This window comes from Podarcis tiliguerta (assembly GCF_965153285.1).
Source record: "Podarcis tiliguerta genome assembly, chromosome: 3".
NCBI classification, from domain to species: Eukaryota; Metazoa; Chordata; class Lepidosauria; order Squamata; family Lacertidae; genus Podarcis; species Podarcis tiliguerta.
The window spans coordinates 56,927,562-56,949,348 of NC_139536.1; the positions used below are offsets into that span (position 1 = coordinate 56,927,562).

At 41.6% G+C, this 21,787-nt stretch overlaps 1 protein-coding gene across 5 annotated transcripts in view; it reads right to left on the reverse strand.

The window, feature by feature from the left end:
• The window catches only part of GRM1 (glutamate metabotropic receptor 1), a 183,802-nt gene that overhangs the window by 52,890 nt on the left and 109,125 nt on the right, over positions 1–21,787 (reverse strand). For all 5 annotated transcript variants that reach the window (XM_083434795.1, XM_083434796.1, XM_083434797.1 and 2 more), the window contains one exon: positions 6,491–6,726. In XM_083434795.1, the coding sequence (XP_083290921.1) occupies positions 6,491–6,726 (236 nt within the window). The remainder of the gene's footprint in view (positions 1–6,490; positions 6,727–21,787) is intronic.

Sequence of the window (21,787 nt, forward strand, 5' to 3'; positions counted from 1 at the left end):
CCCTAATAGGAATGCTCCTTTTTAGCACTACAGCCAGCCTGCAACAGCAGCCTTGTAGTGCTGTTTGGGGCTTTCAATATTGGGGGACACCACACACACACATTTTTCTTTCTTTCTTACATTCCTGAAACCTTCCCCTGTTGTGCTGTGCTACAGGTTCTGGCCAAGCTCTCAGCCCCAAAACTATGTACTTTATTTCTCTACAGCAGTGGAGGAAAGTCTCTGGAGACTGAAAAAGTGTACCTAGGGTATTTTTCCTTTCGTCCCTTCTGAAAACTCCCTATAACATCTGCCAACACTTTTGACATCCTCTAGGATATTAAGGAAGACTGACAGGCCAGTACGCCCCTCCCTACTTTCCTCCCCATGAACCCTAAACATGCCATGTATTTACCCACAACCAAAGTTGAGCCAGAAGTTGTTAGAAAAGGTTTTTCTGAGAAAAATTCAAAAATCCCTTTCCAGTTCCTAGAATATTCTCCACCTTCTTTTGTGGCTGCCACCTATTTCTCCCTACAATGCCCTAGAGCCAACACAAATTAGGGGAGATGAGGGAGAAAGAGTCTGTGCCATGAAGTTAGCCCCACTTCCAATAAATTGGTGAATTTCTCCTTTACCTAGAGAATGAATTTGTCTGACACAAATATTGTAAAATATTGAGAGGGGGGAATTTATACCCTCAGTGTTCCATGGAACACAGGAACTACTGAACTAAGGCTCATGTTTCTTTTTGTTTACAAACTTATATACTTATGCATACCTTGAAAATTACCTGCCTAGGTATTTTATGTATTTATTTTATCATATGCATCCTGCTGTTCAGTGGATGAGGTTTCTAGAGTGGGAGAAGTTTCAAGAGAGGGGAAGGAAAAAGACATACTTCCCTCTTTCCAGCTCTTTTGAAATCTCCTGCTTTGCCATAAAGAGCTCAGATTTAGGGAAGTTTCTGAAAAGGGGATGTTCAGTATTCTAGCCCTTCATGGAAAGCCCATGGAAACATAGTCAAGTCCTTCTGAGGAGCCAATATATGGGAACCAGGAACATCATTCTTCCAGAAATGAGTCAATAAGAAGTAAGTGGTAGGTGAGAGGACAGAAGTCAATTTTCCCCAATGGTTTAGCTACCAGAGTATTTTCTATAGTGATGGGATATTTTGAAACAAGATGTAGTTCCACCATTTTATCTGCTGGCACAAACACTTTTATGATTCTGAGCCACCTAATGTGGAGAAGAATGTGTTGATTTTGTAGTTTCAGTGAATTATGGCATAGCCTAAAGATTCAATTCAAGCAACTATTTAAATCAGTTACTAATGCATTGTATTCAAATCATATGAACAGGAAACACTACATGGACCTATCGTCCTTTTGAGTCCAGCCCACTTCAATTTACCTTTTCATGTCTCAAGATTGAAAGAAATCCAGATACACACATTAATTACTGTATCTCAAATAGCATTCACAAAGGAGAAAGGACTAGATTTTGCCCACAAGAGGGAGCACATCATTCTTCTCTGCCATGAACTTTTGTTTCTTGCTCACATACACAGCTGGAAAATTGGGGAAAGTAAAACATTCAACAATTTGGAATCCTTCAGCTGACACGAACATTGGTGTCACCAGGCTGTATTCAATGTTAAAATTAGAATGTCTCACTCTCAGTGGAAAAAACAGGCACCTTAATATTTATTCCACTTAATTTCCAAGGGATAATATTAGAAAAGGTGAAATTAATGCCAAACCCTCAACCCAGTTAATGAAGCAAATTAGTTATCAAAAATTGAGGTAAGCAAAAATGAAGGTCAAGCTTGTATGGTAGCTATTGCAGAGGTTGACAGAAATAAGATTTCCTCATTCCTGAGGTAAAGGAGATGGAGGGAAACCGCTGCTGGGTTTCTTTCAGCAGTGGTGGACAAAAATGAGTCCACCTTCCTCACAGGTCTGTCACAAATCCTACATATTTATTTGGAGAGAGACAATCCCTCATACGTTTTCCCCCACAGCATTAAAAAATGGAAAATAGGGAAGGGGTGGCAGCCCTAAAATGCTGCCAGTAGTCCACTGGATGCCATTATCAAAAAATGGCACTACTCTCTTCATCAAATGCTGACATCAGCATCCATATCCACATCTGAACACAGCAATGTGTGTTTTCCTTGTACATCTGCTTCATTAACACTTCCCACTTAATTACACAGTTATGCCATGGAACATGTAGAATACCGAGTTGAAGCAGGTATTACCAAATATTTGAAATTTAAACTCATCAACATTTCCAATGTTGAGTGCAACATTTTACCCTCCTGAATTTGAGCACATCGTTATTACCGGTGTGTGTGTGTGTGTGTGTGTGTGTGTGTCTGTATATGTGTGTGTGTATATATATATATATATTTGCTTTCGTAGATTTTCACGGGTACAGGAATGCAGGTTTTGGTGTCCTCGGGTGTCTTCCCGTGTAAAAGTTGGGGTGTCTAGGCGACGTTTCGACGAGGTCTCACTCGTCATCTTCAGGCTGGTGCTTTCGGCTTCTTGTTACAGAGCAGGATCTCAGTGTTTGAGTTCCTATAAATACTGTTGAGGAGGTGTGGTGTATAGCCTCTGCCCAATGTTCTCTGCCCAGAACATTGGAGGCTATACACCACACCTCCTCAACAGTATTTATAGGAACTCAAACACTGAGATCCTGCTCTGTAACAAGAAGCCGAAAGCACCAGCCTGAAGATGACGAGTGAGACCTCGTCGAAACGTCGCCTAGACACCCCAACTTTTACACGGGAAGACACCCGAGGACACCAAAACCTGCATATATATATATATATATATTAGGAGCCATCACCTGTTAAACACATTGTACTGTCTGCAAAATATTTCAGATATTCAATACTATTGTGTATATAGTTAAATATGAAATACTATTAAATATACTTTTGCAAGGTATCTGATAAAATGTATGGAGCCAGTAGTGTCATGCAAGAAACCTTTCATTCAACACTCTCATGATTTCCTTTTTCTTTGGAAGCACTGTGAGGATTTCTAAATTAGAAACCTCTGGCTAACTGGATGAACAACCGCCTCACAAAGGTTAGCTCAATTTGAACTATCAGCTAGTAACACACCATGATTAAGCTATCACACTAGCTCTCTGTTGTGAGCTACCAGACAGAGAATTAGCCTTACTAGAGGCGTAGTAATGGAACCAGTTACAAGATCAGCACATAATTCAAACTATGGCATTTGCTGCCATAGAATGTAGTAATATCCGCCAATTTGGATGGCGTTAAAAGGATTTAGACAAATTCATGGAGGATAAGGCTGTCAATGTCTAATAGTCATGATGAGTGTGTACTACTTCCAGTAACAGGCTTCCCATAGGCATCTGATTGGCCACTGTGAGGACAGGATATTGGACTAAAGGGGCATGTGACCTGATCCAGCAGGGCTCTTTTTCTGTTCAGCCTCAGGGTTAATTCAGTTCTTCCCTCTCTGTAGTCTGCACATAAAATCCCATTCTTTTCTGTTCCTGAGATCTCTGTTCCCTTGAGTGACTGTTCACATCATTCAACATGACGAGCTTGTTTAAGATCAAGACTGATGTTCTTAGACACAGGCAATGTAGACCTTAGCATGCAATCTGTTCCATGCTGTGTTTTGTCCTTAGCTTTGGTTAGCGCATTGGCACTTTCCAGTGGTGCTCAGGGGACATAGTGCCAACACAAGACTAATCCTAATTTCAAAGACATGACAGAAAGCTACAGGGTGGATAATGCAATCTCCTCCTGTATGGACCCACTTAATGTTGTTGTTTTAATGTGCCAGTAAACCAACCAGTAGCCACAGTACAGATTGCATACCAAGACATATTCCATATGTCCAAAGCTATAACTCCATTTCGCAAACAGCCACAATTCCCAAGGAAGCTTAAAATGAAGATCACACCTGCAGTCTGTGGGGCTGATCTGAAAGGGAAATCGCATGGGGCACATCGACCATGAGCGGTGCATCATAAAGACATGGCCAGATATCTAGGCAGGTAAAGCTGGGGCACATTAATTTGCTATCCCTGATCTTCAGTATTGCATCTAGGCTTCTAACACAAAACCCCATATTACACATATTAATTCCATCTCTTCTGATCAAGAAGGGGTTAAAATTGGTGCTTAGAACAAAAATCAGCTGTGCTGGGCCTTTTCAGAGGAGCAAAAAAATAAATAAATGTACAAACACAGCATATTTCTGTGATTACTTTGAAGAAAATAAGGGGTGGGGGGAATACCACACATTTACATTGCATTTCCTGTATCTAACCAAAATATATTCCACCCCCTCAATATATAAACTAGCATCGAATGCTTTTCAGAAATGATAAGAACAAGTTTATGGGAAATAGATCTATGGCTCCCTCTTATTTCAAATCTTGAAGGGGAAAATAGTTTTACCAGTGTAAAAAAAGGTGCCACCACACACAAGAGGGAGGTGTCACCTAGACGCAGGGGACACCATGAGACTTGCAGAGAGTACAAAAAGGGTTTTAGAAAAAGAAAAAAGAAAAAACCTAAGGGGGCAAAAATCCCAAACAACCTCAAATAGCCCAGTGAAGGCCAAGTATGCACAGTGGGCTCAGAACACTGACAATGCAATGGGGAAATGAGAAATCAGAGAAGAGAAATGGAGCAGCTGGAACCCTGAACAGGGAGAATGCCATACTTGTTGCACATCAATGGCTACTACCCATGATAGTTACGTGATGGGACAGAGTCAAAGGGTTTCTGTAAAGGGACAAAAAAACAGGAGAGGTCCTTAATTCCTTGCCAGGAGTCCTGAGAAATCACTTCTGGAAAAAATCAGCATATTAAAGAAAAGTGCCACCGTGATAGGGATGGGTGAATCTGTCCATTTCAGATTCACTCTGCTTTCCATTTTCCGTTTCCCCCAAAAACTTTATTTCCATTTGCCACATTTCTCCACAAGTTTGTGAATTTTTAAAACTCCTCATGAAAATTCACCAACATTTTAGTCCTTGTTGTTTATCAGTTTGTTGGCATTTTAGTGCTAATGCACACATTTTAATATGTGATTTTGCTGAGTACATCTGCACATTGTCCAAGCAATTTTTCTTAATACAGGGCATACAATGCACCCTGAAAACCCAAATTATATATTTTTGAATATGCATTTTTATTTGCTCCTTCTGTCATTTCCATCCACCCCCTCAGTATGGGGGCACTTGCTGGTGGTAGTGGGGGGGCACACCTATCCCAGAGGGCGAGAAGAGTTTTGGCCATTTGTCACGCAGAACAATCCTACTGGTGGTAGTGGTGGGAAGACCTGGGGTGCCAGGCCCACTCTCCTGGAGATCATAGGATTATCTCTAAATAATAACAGGGAGAGACTGCACCTCATTGGTAGAGCACATTCTTTGCATGCAAATGGTGCCAGTCAGGTTCAATCTCCGTAATATCCAGGGAAGGCTAAAATAGATTCTCCTGTAAATTTCTGGAGTGCTGCAGCCAATCAATATGGACAATATGAAACTAGATAGACTATTGGTCTGACTTGGCATAAAGCATCTTCCTTTGTTCCGAAAAAATAATTGTATTAACAATTTATTCAGTTGGGAGCAGGGATAGCTCACCAGTTATATTATAGCCTCACTGTCTTTTTGACATTTCACTGAAAGCAGGTTTTTGTTTGCTTTGCTTTCCCCATGTATGTAGTGGGTGTGTCCACTGGCTCTACTGCACAATTAATTTTAAAATGGCTCTTGCCTGCTTTCTGACTGCTTTAACAATGTGCACACAAACAGCAGGATAGATGCTCGAAGGCAGTTTCAGCACCGTGTGTGAAAGTCTGAAAAAATGCCTCAGGCCTTGTCAGCAATCAAGCCAGGTTTTCACTCTATTCTCCTATTTTACCACCTGCAAATTCATTTTAGAATCAAACAAAAACTTCTGCTTTGCTGCGGCAGGAGAGAAAAACCAATTAAGAAACGGTTAAACAGAGCCAGAGGACATCTCAGGCAGCCTTCCCCAACATGCGGTGCTCTTCAGATGCAGCTGGATTACGGCTCCCATCAGCCCTGACCCTTAGGCCATGCAGGCTGGAACCAATGGAAACTAGAATCTAACCACATATGGAGAGCAATGATGGGGAAAGTCTGACCTAACACACCAGTTAGATATCCCATCATTGAATATGCACCTCTGGAGTGCCAGGGACAGAGTTCCTTAGTTCATCAAGGAACAGTAGTAGCAAAGTTGAGATTGCCCCATGTTGACACAGCAGCTTGCCTACCACCCCACCATGATTTGATGGGGTTTCCTCCATGATTTCATGTAGGCTTTTACTGCAATGCACAAGCAGGAAAAAGAGAAGACACATGGGCAGGACAGCGCAGGGCAGGGCAAGTTCTGTTTGGAATTTAATAATAATAATAATAATAATAATAATAATAATAATAATAATAATAGTTAATATATGTATATATTTACCAGTGCAGTTCTTTTGAAAGTTGGGGTTCTCTAGAGGATGTCCTGGAATGCGACACTGGAACCTGTGCTGCCAAAATTCTGGGAACCAGGGATTCCGCGTGTTGGTTTCCAGCCGTATTTTCAAAAAATAGTCATCGAATGACACGACGTCCGGAGACTGCAGCTTGATTGTGATGCCCCCATTTGCTTCAGCTTCGTACCCTTCAATGACTTCGTCTCTATCTGCCCATCCATCACTTAAAAAAGGAAGGAAAAGCTATTAAGAGGGAGCCAAAAGGAGGAAGGAGAGCATGTCAAAAGGCATCTTGATCTTGTTGAAGCAGATGCCCCTTAGCAAATCAAAAGGTCATTTCAATATGATGTATTAGAGGAAACTATGAGAATATATGCTTCGTCTCCCACTTCACCTCTATGTAATATAACTTTCTGTTATTTATCCGGCTTGGTATACCCAAAATCACTTGCAGAAAATTAGACTTTATAGAGATGGTGGTTGATAAACTTTCTGTAGCAGCCCTTTTGTAGCCAACAACACTCAAGAAGGGAGTGTTAACTAGTCTGCAGAAACTTCAAGATGTGCTAAAGTATTAATGATAATGGTGGGATCCTAACTTGCTGCTTAAGTGGGAGCAGGGATGGAAGACACAGGGGAAGGGGCATAGAATGGAGTATCCTGGAAGAGGGCATGACTGGCTATCTGGAATCCTGAACAGGAGCACTATACGATGCAACATTTTGTTGTCGTCCCCACTTGCAGTACTGCAAAACTTTATTCTCAAAGTTTCCAACTCCCGGGCCCAAAGAAGTGCTCAGCTACATCTTTGCTAAAGGACACTAGTCCTGGTTCGCTTACACTGGTTGCCAGGGCATGTTTAAGCCCCATTCAAGGTACAGGTTTTCATCTATAAAGCTGAACATGGCTTCGGACAACTACTTCTGGGCTAGCGTTCGTAACCTGAGGTACCACTGTAAGGACCAAGAAAAATCATCCATCTGCTATTCATACACAAACATGTTTTTCCAATAGGCAAATAATCCTTAGCTTCCTGTGATATTGTCAAGGCAAATTGGCTGTGCTAAAAACGAGAAAGAATTCTAAACCCTTCCAATACAGACGGACATATTTTTATTGGTGATATTTATCTGATAAGACCCACTTTAATGCTTTTCAAATGAATCACTTGGGTGAGGAGCTTTTGACTTTGTAAAGGTTAGCTCATAAACTCTTTGGATCATAGTTTAGTGGTTTTCTCCAAATCTTTCTGTTGTCCCCCAGAGACTAATAGCTTGGAGTTTAATTTAAGTGCAAATGCAAGTCAGTCTGCATTTAATTTTTAATGTGTGTGGTCATGTCGCTAAAGAAACAGATTATGTTGGCATCTTAGAAATGGCGGCATCCTTGTGGAATGATACCAGCAACTCTTTCTGTCCCTTAAAGAGCTTAATCTGCTTGCTTCTCAAAGCAGCAGAGTGCTACAAAAATCAATGAGACTTACCATAAAGAATGTACAGCTGACCTAAGCTACAAGATAAGGAGTTACTTGCAAGAATTGTTCCAGACACCCAGGAGACAAAATGTACACGGGTTCCATTGTAAGGGTCAATGTGCAACCTTAGAGTAAATCTGGTGTAAAAACAGATCAATGCAGGCAGAACTTCATGAAGATTTAACTAGTCTTTAAGCCCTAAGGGCATCTATGGTGATTCTCTCACTCTGCTTATAGTATGAACCTAATCAAAACTGCAGTCAAGGAATTGGTGATTTCAAACCAATATTTAAAGAGGAAGCTTTCCAGGGCAGATCTATGGTCAAACCCTGTCTAGGTTGTTATGTATTTATTTACAGTGCAAGCCCATGCAACCCTCTGCTCAGAGTAAGTCCGATTGCATTTGGTGGACCTTACTCTCTTTGCAAGTATACATAGAACTGCAGCCGCATTCACGTATAAAAGCATTTGAATGCTGCTTTTCAAGCACAATAAAACAATTTAATACAAATTAAACCATGTCATGCATGAAAAATAGCAGCAGAATAAAAGACAGATTTCAAAAACTTAAGTGAACTACAGAGGTTTTAACAGAGAGTGGGCTGCTAAATCTTTCTAGGAAGTGAGTTCCACAACCTGGGAACTTGAACAGAAAAAAACCAAAGGAATTCAGGAGACCTTACTTGTTCTTTTAAAGCTATAGGACTTTGCAGAGTGTCAATAGTTAAATGGTGGTTAAATTGTGGCCCTCATCAGCTAGCATGGCCAATGATCAGGGATGATGGGAGTTTTATTTATTTCAAAAAGATTCAGATACCACTTGATTGCTACTGACAGGTAATATAATTGATGCATGTGACAAAATGGGCAGCCACACTCAACTCAGCTGCTGCCTATTTTGCTTTTGGGATGGCTCCTAATAGGGCACTTCACTGACCCCCCCCCCCACTACCTCTTCACCACCACTCATAATTTCCTTTTAAGTTCTCCTCTGACTAGGCAGTCCCAATTTCACTGTCTTTTCCTAAAATTTTATGCAAAAACTTCTTTTTATATTGGTGCACTCTGGTTTCTCTTTCTCTTTGCAGAGTGCATCGGATCACCCGCCCATCCGCCCTCTTTTCCGGTTGACCTTGCTTTGCCTGTCATGGGGTCGTCTGCCTTGGCGCAGGGGCCTAGTAGGAATTTTGCCATTTGGTGATTGGCTGTGCCATTTGGTTTTTGCCTACTACTCTGCAATTCGTCACAACTTGTAAGGTTGTGGTTAGGCATTGGTTATAATATGCTGGTGGTGGAGGGGTCTGAACAGGCGGTGCCTGCCCCTCCTATTGCGCTGAAGGGAATTCCGTTAAAGGAATCCTGGGGCTTGCCATGATTTTGTCCAATCCCTGTCATGGGAATCCTTGTCATAGGACCGGGCAGGCAAGCTTTCGGGGAGCTGCTGGGGAGAGCGGTGTGGGTCCGACGCTTAGCTCAGGTGACCCCCCAGTTTGACTTTCTCTTCTACTGGCTACCGATCGGACCTCGGGATGCCAGTTCTGTTCCAGGCGGGGGGACAGATAGTCATAACCAATGACTAAACAACCACTCACTGATTTTGTATTTTAATAAAGTTGTGGCCAAAATAGTGCCCAAAAACCAAAACTAAATTACGTGTTATGTGTGAAGTTATTTGAGGGGTGGCCTGAGGACCTACACACGCAAAGCTTTAAGAAAGAATTGTACCATTGGAGACTGGAGTCCCTTACCGCCCCCTTCTGGTAAATCATTTCCCCACCAATAAAATATCAGTTGCCAATCCTGAAATCTAAACAGTCAACCTAAAAATACCTATTAAGATTAGCTGACAAATTAATAAATAACTGTACACAAGCCACTAATCCACGTTTAAAACCTACCGAACTAGCTCGTTTTGTCATAGCGTAACCTTGTAGTTTTGCTCTGAATCTGGCAATTTGTGCAACAATTAAAAGTACTGATGCTCGGCGAGGGCGTTGAAAGTGTGAAGGCAGAGAGGTTGCTTGGAAGGGACGTGCGTGTGTGGGTGGAGAACCAGCAATCGCACTCCTCACTGTCATGAAGAAAGAGACAACCAACTGTTTTCGTTGCTGTTTCACAGTGCGTTTGCCACAGTCAAAGTGGCTGCCAGTTTTCTACAAGCTGCACTTGTTTAGATGCTTCATGTTGTATAACAACAACAACAACAACAATGTATGCTTTACACAGGCATTTTGTTTTTTTAAAATCCAATACAAAAAGAAATGGTGCAAACCTAAGGATTACTCCCTGTTGTTTTGGATTAGGCATAGCTTCCCACTGGCACCATTTCATTTCATAAAAAGAAAGCCTGAAGGGGTTTTCCTTCTGTAGTGCGCTACTAGGCAGCAGCTGGTATTTCTGTTTGTTTCACTGTTTGTACTGATATACCTGAAATTGAATACAATTATAGATACCTCCCAAGCCAGTGCTTGGGCCTCCATGCTTACTTGCCGAGTGTTGCCTTGGGGGCAAATTGGCAAGGCGTAACTGCCCTTTTCATCGACCTACCCTCTGATTTAAAGCATTGCCAGGATCTGTGCGAGCTTCTCATGATGCTGAGTTGGATTGTTTGGCTTCCTACTGGCTTCCTTTAAGCCAATACTGAGTGTAGAAGCTTGTACGCCTCCCAGCAAAGCTTTGTGCAGCATAAAGTTTAGGAAGGTTCAAGGTTGCAAGAATCTTAAACTTCCAGGCAACTCTAATACTTCAGATCTAGGGGCCACATCTATATTATGTGCAGCTCTAAAGGGACGTGGGTGACGCTGTGGTCTAAACCACTGAGCCTCTTGGGCTTGCCAGTTGGAAGGTCGGCGGTTCGAATCCTCGTGACAGGGTGAGCTCCTGTTGTTCTATCCCAGCTCCTGACAACCTAGCAGTTTGAAAGCACACTGCTGCAAGTAGATAAATAGGTACCACTGTGGCAGGAAGGTAAACGGTGTTTCTGTGCACTCTGGTTTCCGTCGCAGTGTTCTGTTGCACCAAAAGCAGTTTAGTTATGCTGGCCACATGACTCGGAAAGCTGTCTGTGGACAAATGCCAGCTCCCTCAGCCTGAAAGCGAGATGAGCACAGCAATCTCATAGTCATCTTTGACCGGACTTAAACTGTCCAGGGGTCCTTTACCTTTACCTTTACCTTATGTGGAGCTCTATGACAAAAACCCCCCTGGCAGCTCCAGAGTAAGGGCCACATGCTGAGGAAAAGGCGGGGGGGGGGCGGCAGAGTAAGTTAACACTTTTCCTCCACATCAATTTACTAATTTAAAAAACTTAATAGATGTGCATATTGGCTGTGAGCACAGGTGACTGTTTTTATATGTTTGCAGGTGCTTTTATATATTATTTATTCATTTGTTTTTAAAAGTGTGTTGTTTTGCTGTAAATACCCAGAAATCAACATTGGATCTCTCATTCTGTTAGTCCAAAAGCAAGCATATGTTCATCAAGTCACCCATAAACATCCATTTGCTCTTAGACAAATAGAACAAGAGATTTAAGTGTTGAATTCTGGTATTTACACAGATGATAATAAGAGCAAATACAGTCATATCATTAGTCCTGTTGTAAAACTGCAGGCAGAATTTTGCTCCACGAGTTGCATAGTTCTGATAAAAGTCAGTCATATTTTAGTAGGATTTATGTTCTTTCAGAAAACCAAACCTAATATATTACAGTGATAGTGAATATGGCTCACTTGGCCCAGATACAGCATATAAATGGATGGTGTGTCTGAATCTGCATTCTTAGTACTATTAAATAGAAGTAGGGCACTGCCCTGAAAAAGTCACACTGAAATTAGCAATCAGTCAATGTGGCTGAAGGTGGCTGTGGTTTTAAATAATTCACCCATGAAGAAAATAGGCTCTCATGGGAAAATCAGCAACTTTCTTTCCTAATTATTTTAAAAATGTAATAGATGTCCTTTTTTGGTTCGGATTAGTGAGCTTCAGTTGAAACACCATCAGTATTTTAGGAACTAGTTAAGAATATTAATGTAATATTAACTTTTTCTTCTTTCTTTGTTTAAGAAACAATAGGGTCACTTAAGCAAATTCTCATCTTTCCTATGCAAATATTGTCTGGGATCCAACCACAATCACTTGCAACTAGTTCAACGTTAAAAAAAAAATCTTGATGAAGATACCTGCGCAGTTCATAAGATTCCATGACCTTGCACTGTGCATATTTTGTAATTTTTAAGCATGCATGTAGATACTTTGTGATGAATGGAATTGAACAGCATTCCTCTCTAACAAGTGGATGACAAGATTCCCTCATAAACAGATATTTCAGGGTCTCACTTCTTATACTTCCAACAGATATTTCACAAACCATGAAAAACATAGGTTATGACTTGTAAGAGTATGACAGTCTGTTTTGTAAATATGTATTCAAGAATCAAAAGTACCATATGCACTTCATATATTAATTTTCATAATGCATTTGCATCGGCCTATCACACCAGTGTCATCTTGGAATTGTTACCATGAGGATCCCTGACACTGTTAGCATTTTCAGCATTTTGTAGGAGTGACTGCTATGCTTGTATATTAGCTGTTCTCAAGGATGCCTTCCATAGCACGTCTTAGTAAACGTGGGCTCTGTAATCCATGCTCTCACAGTTAACTGTATAGATGTTTTCTAATCAAGGTACATCTAGGTGATCCTCTTATTAGAGCAAATCAGCATTGTGTGATTTGCTTACTGACAAACAGCTTATTGAAAATGGCCGACACATTTTTATGGGAACATGAAGGAGACACTCAGTATTCAGGTCTGGGCAAGGTGACTAGAGAGGTCAGCTCCTAGCACATTTGGTAATGGGAAAATCAGGGAAACAATAGTAATAATAACTCTGGGCAGCTTCCAACAAATATAAAAGCATAATAAAAAATCAAACATTTTAAACTTCCCTATACAGGGCTGTCTTCAGATGTCTTCTAAAAGTTTTATACCTTGGTTCTCAAGCTTAATCTGTTCCGGGAGTCCATTCGACTCCTGAAACCATTCGAAAACCAAAGCGCAGCTTCCGATTGGCTGCAGGAGCTTCCTGCACTCAAGCGGAAGCCGCGTCGGACGTTCAGCTTCCAAAAACATTTGCAAACTGGCACATTCACTTCTGAGTTTGCAGCGTTTGGGAGCCGATTTGTTCGGCAACTAAGATGTTCAGGAACCAAGGTTTGACTGCAGTTATTTATCTCCTTGACATCTAATGGGAGGGCATTCCACAGGGCAGGCACCACTACCAAGAAGGCCCTCTGTAACGTCACTTCTTGCAGTGGGGGAACACCAGAAAGCCCTCAGAGCTGGATCTCAGTGTCTGGCCTGAACAACGGGGATGGAAACACTCCCTCAGGTATGCCGGGTCGAGACCAAAATGCTTTTCATGAACAGTGGCAACCTGCCTTTAGGAGAACTTAGTAGTAGAGTGGTACCTTGGGTTACATACGCTTCAGGTTACATACACTTCAGGTTACAGACTCCGCTAACCCAGAAATAGTATCTCAGGTTAAGAACTTTGCTTCAGAATGGGAACAGAAATTGTGCTCTGGCGGCATGGCGGCAGCAGGAGGCCCCATTAGCTAAAGTGGTGCTTCAGGTTAAGAACAGTTTCAGGTTAAGAACAGACCTCTGGAACGAATTAAGTACTTACCCTGAGGTACCACTGTATGGCTATGTAAGGGAAATTGTTCTCAAATTTCATGTTCAGAAAGCATTATTCCCTCCTCAGAATTAGTTTCATGTGCCCTTAGTGACTTCAGCATACAACCATAACTGACTGACTCAGCTTTGCAAGGTCCTAATGTTTATAATTGTTTGGAGCTAGACTTGTCATATTGCAAAAGGGTTCCTTTCATTTGTAGAGGGGACAAAGAGCCAGAAGAGGATTCAGCTGGAGGAGGATGGGAGTGAGAGGTAGTTGTTACTGATTCTCCTTTTCCCTTGCAACCACTAGTTCTACCTCCCTTCCAGAGGATCCTCCAGAACAGCTTTTCATTGCCCACAGGATGGTTGTAGAACTTGTTGGAGGGGCAGAAATCACTCCCCACTTCCTCCAGTGAGACAGCCTCACAGGCAGAGCTCCCCCACAGTTAGTCTGGATCAAATGGTATTTAGATTCTGATTGCCTAGGGTCATATAATGAAGGAAAATGAAGCCCTGCCTAAGGGGAAAAAAATAGGATGGCAAATCAGAAGCAGGTTGACCTTATCTGAAAAACATTTTCTCTGGTTTGATGCCCCACACAAAACATTATCTTTGCCAGAAACAGGCAAACAATTGTCACAGCCCTAAACCTCCTCAGGTATCTACCACAATTCAGTTCAAGACTATTCATGGGAGTACACACAAATTCTAGTAATTTGGATGGTTACATAAATCATTCAACCGATTTACAGAAGTAACACCATGAGACTTCTGAACCCCCCTAACACCACATGAGTAGCACTCCAGCTGCAACGAACAGCTTGTGGAGACTTTTCAGATGAATAACTGAAGAAATGTGAAGGTAGTTCAGAATAATGAATTCATCTGAGAGTTTGGCAATCTGTTCATATGTAAATAGTTGTGGGGGAAAGAAGTCAAAAAGCATTTCTCTTATATTTATCTTAGCCTTTGCAGTCCTTCTGTCACCTGAACAACTGTTGCTTTGAACAACTATAGCACACACAGAGCTCAGGCTTGTTTGTTTCATTTCACGTACACATGGTTTCTTTTCTGAGTGCTTTCTGCAAAATCCAAGATGTTGGCTCAAGCAAAATTACACACACATATATTTTATATATTTGTTTATATTTGTTGTTTAGTCGTTTAGTCGTGTCCGACTCTTCGTGACCCCATGGACCAGAGCACGCCATATAATATTACACACACACACGAAGCATAGCTCAGCCGCAGGTTGTGTTTTATATTGTATATGATTAATGGCAACCTGTCTGTTTCTTATCCAACATACAGAAATGATGAATAACTCACTCAGTAGAGCATGAGACTCGTAATCTCAGGGTCATGGATTTGAGCCCAATGTTGGGCATGAGATTCCTTCATTGCAGGGAGCTGGACTACATGACACTCAAGGTCCCTTTCAACTCTACAGTTCTATGTTTCTATGAATAAGTATTATTATTATTATCTATTATATGCCGCTTAGATGCCAAAATGCTCCCAAATGACTTCTAGAATGCACCCATATTAGTATGCAAAAACCCCCACAAAACTTCTAATATTGTACAGATGAGTAGGCTCTAGTCCACACAAGGTTATGCCGAAATAGAAGTTGTTGATCTTTAAGGTGCCACAACACTCTTTGTTGCTTTTGGCTGCAACACAGCCAGCTCTCTGTCACTGCAGAAAAACATGAACAATAGTGCAGGAGCCCCAGCTATGCTTGGGCAAAAGCTTCTCTATGTCCCCACTCCCTGAGAGGTTTGGAAGGCGGCAACACAAGAATGGGACTTTTCAGTGGTGCTTCCCTGACTGTGGAATGCTCTCCCCAGAGAGGCTTGCCTGGTGCCATCACTGCATGTCTTTAGGCGCCAGGCAAAAACATTCCTCTTTACCCAGGTTTTTGGCCATTAAATAATCTATGGCCTGTTAAAGCTGCATAACTATTGTTATGGTTATTTTATTAAAAAGGTGTCTATTACAGTGGTACCTTGGGTTATGTACTTAATTCGTTCCGGAGGTCTGTTCTTAACCTGAAACTGTTCTTAACCTGAAGTACCACTTTAGCTAATGGAGCGTCCCACCACTGCGCCGCCACCGCCGCGCGATTTCTGTTCTCATCCTGAAGCAAAGTTCTTAACCCAAGGTACTATTTCTGGGTTAGCAGAGTCTGTAACCTGAAGCGTATGTAACCTGAAGTGTATGTAACCTGAGGTGCCACTGTATTATGCTTTATTATTGTGCTCAGTAAAATGTGTTCTTAATGTTGTATACCGCCCTTGATAAAGGGAGATATATAAATTGAAAATAATAATAATAATAATAATAATGAAAAGCTTTCACTAAGTATGAGGTTCTGCAAATGCTCAGATTTGCTCAGTAAAATTTCAGCTTAAACACGATTCCAGAATGCATATGCTGTCATGTTTCAAAACAAAAGGTACATTTAAAAAGGAGGGGGTGACAAAAGGTATTGTTTTGGCTTTATTGTTTTAAATTGGAAGAACTTCCTTCTTCTACGGCAATTTCAGGGCTCTACAAGGCCCAGCTTGGCAGGGAAGCTCTCTTCAAGGGCAGAGAAGCACACAGTTCATCCCAAAGGCATCCTCCAGGGATGCATTTGATAAAGGAGATCTATATCTGAAGATGACAGGGAAGAAATTGAGATCATACAGATAGAAGCTGGTAACAGCCACAAGTCTTTGGAGACTGGCTGGTTAATTACAATTTAGGATACATAGTAGTGAGCTGTTAAGCAAAAGAAGAAATGTTCTGTCATGTAATGTACAAATGCTGGAAGTCTAAAACAGAGAGGTAAAATCCCTCAGCACGTTTCCAGCTCAGCATCCATTTGTATGAATGAGGGGCAAGCAAGTACAGAGCATGGATAAGTTGCTCCCTTGATGAATGTCAATGTCTGCCACTGATTAATACCTTCGAAACTGGCTGGAAGGAGAATAGTCGGTGGGCCTGGCCATTCCAGCACATAAATAACAGAGGAACGACAGAGCTACTTCTCTGAATACATCTAAGAAGGTAGATGTCTTTTAAGAGAACTAAAAGCTGTCCTACAGAAGTTCTATAAATATTGGACGTGCAAATAATTGACCGGCTGTTCAGTGCTTTGCTTTTTCCCATTGAAGTGAATGGCTGCCATTCATTTCTAAAGGATAAAGGCACGATATGTGCCCAGGGAGCCATGGAACAGGAGCCAAACCTATCCTCATCCAGGATTCCTGTAGTTCACAAACCCACCTTCCCTTCCACAGCCCATCATAACATTCAGCATTTTATTAGTTTTATATATTGTGGATTAATTTATCAGGCAAGTTTACACATCTATCTACTAAGGAGCAGCGTGTGCTACTAATTTATGACAATAAGCAGATTATTAAGTGGAAGAAAGCCTGAGGGGTTTGAAATCTGTGAATTGTGATATCTTCACGCTGCATTTTGGGTCGCCTCATACAAGGTGTGAGCAATTTCTGAGATTAGAGGGAAGGAGACTATGTAAGTGCTGAAATATTTGTTTACACAGTCAATTATGCACGCGCTGTGCCTGTGAAAAGTTGTAGATAACACTCCAACATTTGCTCAGAAATTATTTCTTATCTAGGACTGTGTATTTGTCTTTGGATAAGCCCAAGACAGCACCATACAGGCATCAAACACAAGTAGCGTGACTCTTTTGGTGGCAAGCCCAAGTGCAGACTGATGCTATGTTGGTGCTGATGCTATGTTGGTGCTGATGCTATGTTGGTCTACAAACCCTGGAAATGCAGAAGATGTCATCTATGTACCAGGAACTTTAAATGCATGTGCATTTAATGCATGGGGGGCAGGGCTCCCAGAAATGTGTATATAAGCATCAGGGACTGGTTGGACACTGGGGAGTGGTGGCTGGATTCCCATGAGTGGGCACTGAGAGAAGGGGGCTTGGAGACTAAGGGATCAGTGAACTGGATGGGGGGCTGTAAGACCCAGGAGATGAGTCAGAAGGTGCAGGAGAAGATGCAGGATACAAATGGAGGAAGAGATAGGCCAGGCTGGTGTGGAGTCAAGGGTTTCCCCACTTCCTCCTTCTGCTCCTACTTCTCCTGCTCCACCGTCACCCAGGATTGAAGCAGGAGGAGCAGGAGGCTACACGCAAGGAGTCTTCACTTAGTTGTGTGATGTTCTGTTGTGACAGCTGCCTCATTGGATGAAACACCTAAGAGTAGCTGAGAAATGTAGGACTGGTGGACATGCCTTTTGCTAACTTTTAAGAGTACTTTTGAAAATAAAGAGTTAATTCCTCACTCTGGACATTCTTGCCTGACGGTGTTGTGGCAACGAGTGTATAAAGACACGTTTACAGAAGGTACATTTATTACACTCTGTGGCATTAAAGCACACATACACCATCCACTTGTGTGCATGCAGCAACTGCATCTTTTTTATTATTTTTACAAAATAATAATAATAATAATAATAATAATAATAATAATAATAATTAATGAATTAAGTGTGCACGCCACCCCCAAGACCATTCCATTGTAACTATCCAACCTCCCAAAATTTCAACACGTCTTGCGATGGTGTGGACCCCTTTCCATTTTAACAGTACAGATTCTACAAACACCTTCCATATCTCCTCAAAATTATTTATCCTGCTTGTTCCCCATCTTACCTTAATGGCACATGTTAACTTATCATTAATAGCTATATCAGCAACTGCATCTTTTCTAAGCTTTGGGAGAGGAGAGAAAAATAACCTTTCTGAGATGAAGGCACAGAAACCTGCGCAGGAAAGTATGAATTTTAAACACAATGCAGTGGTACCTCTGGTTAAGAACTTAATTCTTTCTGGAGGTCCGTTCTTAACCTGAAACTGTTCTTAACCTGAGACACCACTTTAGCTAATGGAGCGTCTGCCACTGTCCCGCTGCCACATGATTTCTGTTCTCATCCTAACCCGAGGTACTATTTCTGGGTTAGCGGAGTCTGTAACCTGAAGCGTCTGTAACCTGAGGTACCACTGTAATTGCACATTACTGTACTGTACACAGTTACTGTAAAGCCTTAACCAATATACAGTAATGACATGCCATAAAAATGGCACTGAGAGCCAGTTTGGTGCAATGGTTAGAGTGTTGGACTAGGTTCTAGGAGACCAGGTTTCAAATCCCCACTCAGTCACCCTACTGGGTGACCTTGGGCCAGTCACTGCCTCTTAGTCTAAGCTACCTGACAGGGCTGTTGTGAGAATTAAATGAGGGCAGGGAGAATTCCATCTTGAGCACCTTGGAGGAAAAGGTAGCATATCAAAGGAATAAATAAGTAATAAAAATCCCACAATTGTACCTTTCGTTCCCTTTCACTTGTAATTAGCGTTGAGCGTGCCATATAGAGTGTTATAACTCTCATGTTACTTTCTTAACAATGTGACAACCCATTAGCAAACACCTCCACATATATATGATGTAGTTGGTGAGCCAGAATGGGCAAGCCCTGGTAGCCTCTCTCCATCATCTCAGATCCCCTTCCCTTACCTCACAGGGATCCAGCTGCCCCCATGAGAGGCATCAAAGGCAGACATACCTGCAAGGCCCAGTCACTGAGTGAGGCAGCTAAAACATTCTTTGGATGGTATTGATGGTAATTCCAAGAGCAATTTAAACTACATTTCTCTCCTGGCAACCCACCCATTCACCTTCCTTCTTGGCATTTTATGTGCTGGTTATTTCAAATAAAAGCCACCATTGAGGAAAGCATTTATTCTGGTTTGTATTAAAGGAATTTCATGGACAGCTAACATGGATGCCTGCAGCTTCTGTCTTTCTCTGGTACCGAGTCTGTTTTGCCTTGTGGCTTTAATCAAGTGAAGCATCCTGGGGGGGAAATACAGCCATAGAGTTTCACTTATTGTCTTCCAAATGATGCGAATGGTTGCAAAAGGAAAGATTATTCTCTTTGTTTTGCAGCTGCCTAAATAACGTCCAGAAATAACTAAGATTATTAAGCTGTGAGAGGATGACCTGAGAGACATTTGTTCGGTGAGATGAACAGAAACAGAGCTGTCCGGCTATCCCCAGAGAAGTCCTCCCCCAAAGGCTACATCTACAATGTGGAAATAAGAATAATTGTAGGCACTGGAGTGTGGATAGATTAGTCTGAAGGTCTTTCCATTTTGTCTAGAATAATCCAGTCTAATTAACTAGCTCATTGTGATCTTATTGCCGTGAAACAAAAAATACATTTATAGTAGTGAGCTCCTTCTAAAATAACGGGAAATTGTTTTGTTGTTGCCGGTTGTGCTGAGATATCTAGACTAGGCCCTCTACCCTGGTTTCATTCACATCAAATCAAAATGAGGTAGCCCTAACTGTTGATGTCCACTCATTGTTCTGCACAGAGGATGCTTTTGACTGTAGATACAGAGGTGCCAGATTTTGGTGCTGGTTGTTTTTTGAGGCAAATGTTACCATTTTGAAGGAAAGGTGACTGCTGAGAGTGAAAGTGGTATCTCTAAGCTTGCCATAGCACCAGGGTGGAATGCTGTAGTGAGGCAGAGGGATTGGGCATGGGGACAGGGGAGAGGAACCAAGAGCAGAGGAGAAGGGACACGGAATCATTTTATGAGACTATATTTAATGGGTCATTAACATTCCAGGCTGCATTTCATTTTCATGTCCAGTGTTTTCTTTCTCAACAATTCACCCCACCCCCACCAACAAGCTGCTTTTGCCTCTACCGGAGAAAATACTGCATATATAGAAACCTGTATGTTTTCCTTTCTATGCAGAAACACAAAAGTTCATGAAGGTCTGGCCCTGTTATCTGCCTGAGTAGGAAACTGTCCCAGAGCCCCTCTCTTTGTCATACACATTATCTGACACCATCACATTATAAGTCATTTTGCCTCCACCAGTTGTAGCCAGTGATGTGGGACAGAAATGCATAGTCTATTAAAGCAGGATTCAGTGTGCCGCTAGTAGCAGAGTACCTGAAAGGAGCAGAAGAATTTCCCCTTCCCCTGAATTTAAAAGGGGAAAGTATATAAATCTTTTGAACGCGAGTTAACTGGACAGGAATTACTTCTTTGTTCTGCATGCCACCTAATTACAGTTGGCGCTAAATATATATCTAGCTGTAGCAATCTGTAGTCTTCATTCTGCTGATTACAAAGTACTCTGGCCATAGCCTGGACTAAACCAAAATTTGGCTGAGGAGCAAAAGCCTTAAGGCACTGGGAGCCAATGCAGTCCCAACCATAAGTCATTCTAATTAAGCTATCATACTTCTCCCGGACTCCTCAGATGTGATTTAACCAGTGAGGCTAAACTCAATTATTCCTTAATGATCAGCCTTGCAGGCAATATGAAGCTTACTCCAAGGAAGGACACTATAGTAAACTTCAAAATAAAATGAGATGAATATTGACAAAAGACTGAGTTCAAAAGACCAAAGTTGGGTTTTTTCTCCTTTTCTGATTGAAATACTTCCAACCTAATTTATAAATCAAAAGTCTTTGTACTAATGATGAAAAAATACATCAATGAAGAAGAAAACAACAACGTCAACAGAGAAATCAGTCCAGCATCATCAAATGGTACCATGAGATGTAAACTGAGAAATCTTATATATACCGGTGTGTGTGTATATATATATATAATGGTACCATGAGAAAAGAGATCCAGGACTATTTTTAAAAAAGGCTTTCAGGGGGATACAACCTAAGCAGGGACTGTTCTAGAGACTGTAAATGTCAAATATGAACTAGACTTCAGAAAATATCAGCTGGATATAAATACCTTCTCCTTGTGGTATTGCTGAAAGTTTGAAATTAGCAGAATAAAAGTGACCCAATATTTTTTGAAAGTGACCTGGAAGACAACTGTTTGAGTTCCTAAGACATGTAAATGAAGCACAAATAAAACACAGGCACAATGCAATAGAAACAATTCCACAAATACAGGACTGATGATTTCATTACTAACATTTGCAAACTGTTCTGCAACTCTCCGTATAGCTCCTATTATGTATTCCCACAGAGACCTGGCTCACACATAATGCTAAACTATGGCATGGTGTTATATGTAACCCCAGCCCAGGAGCCATGGTTTGTTG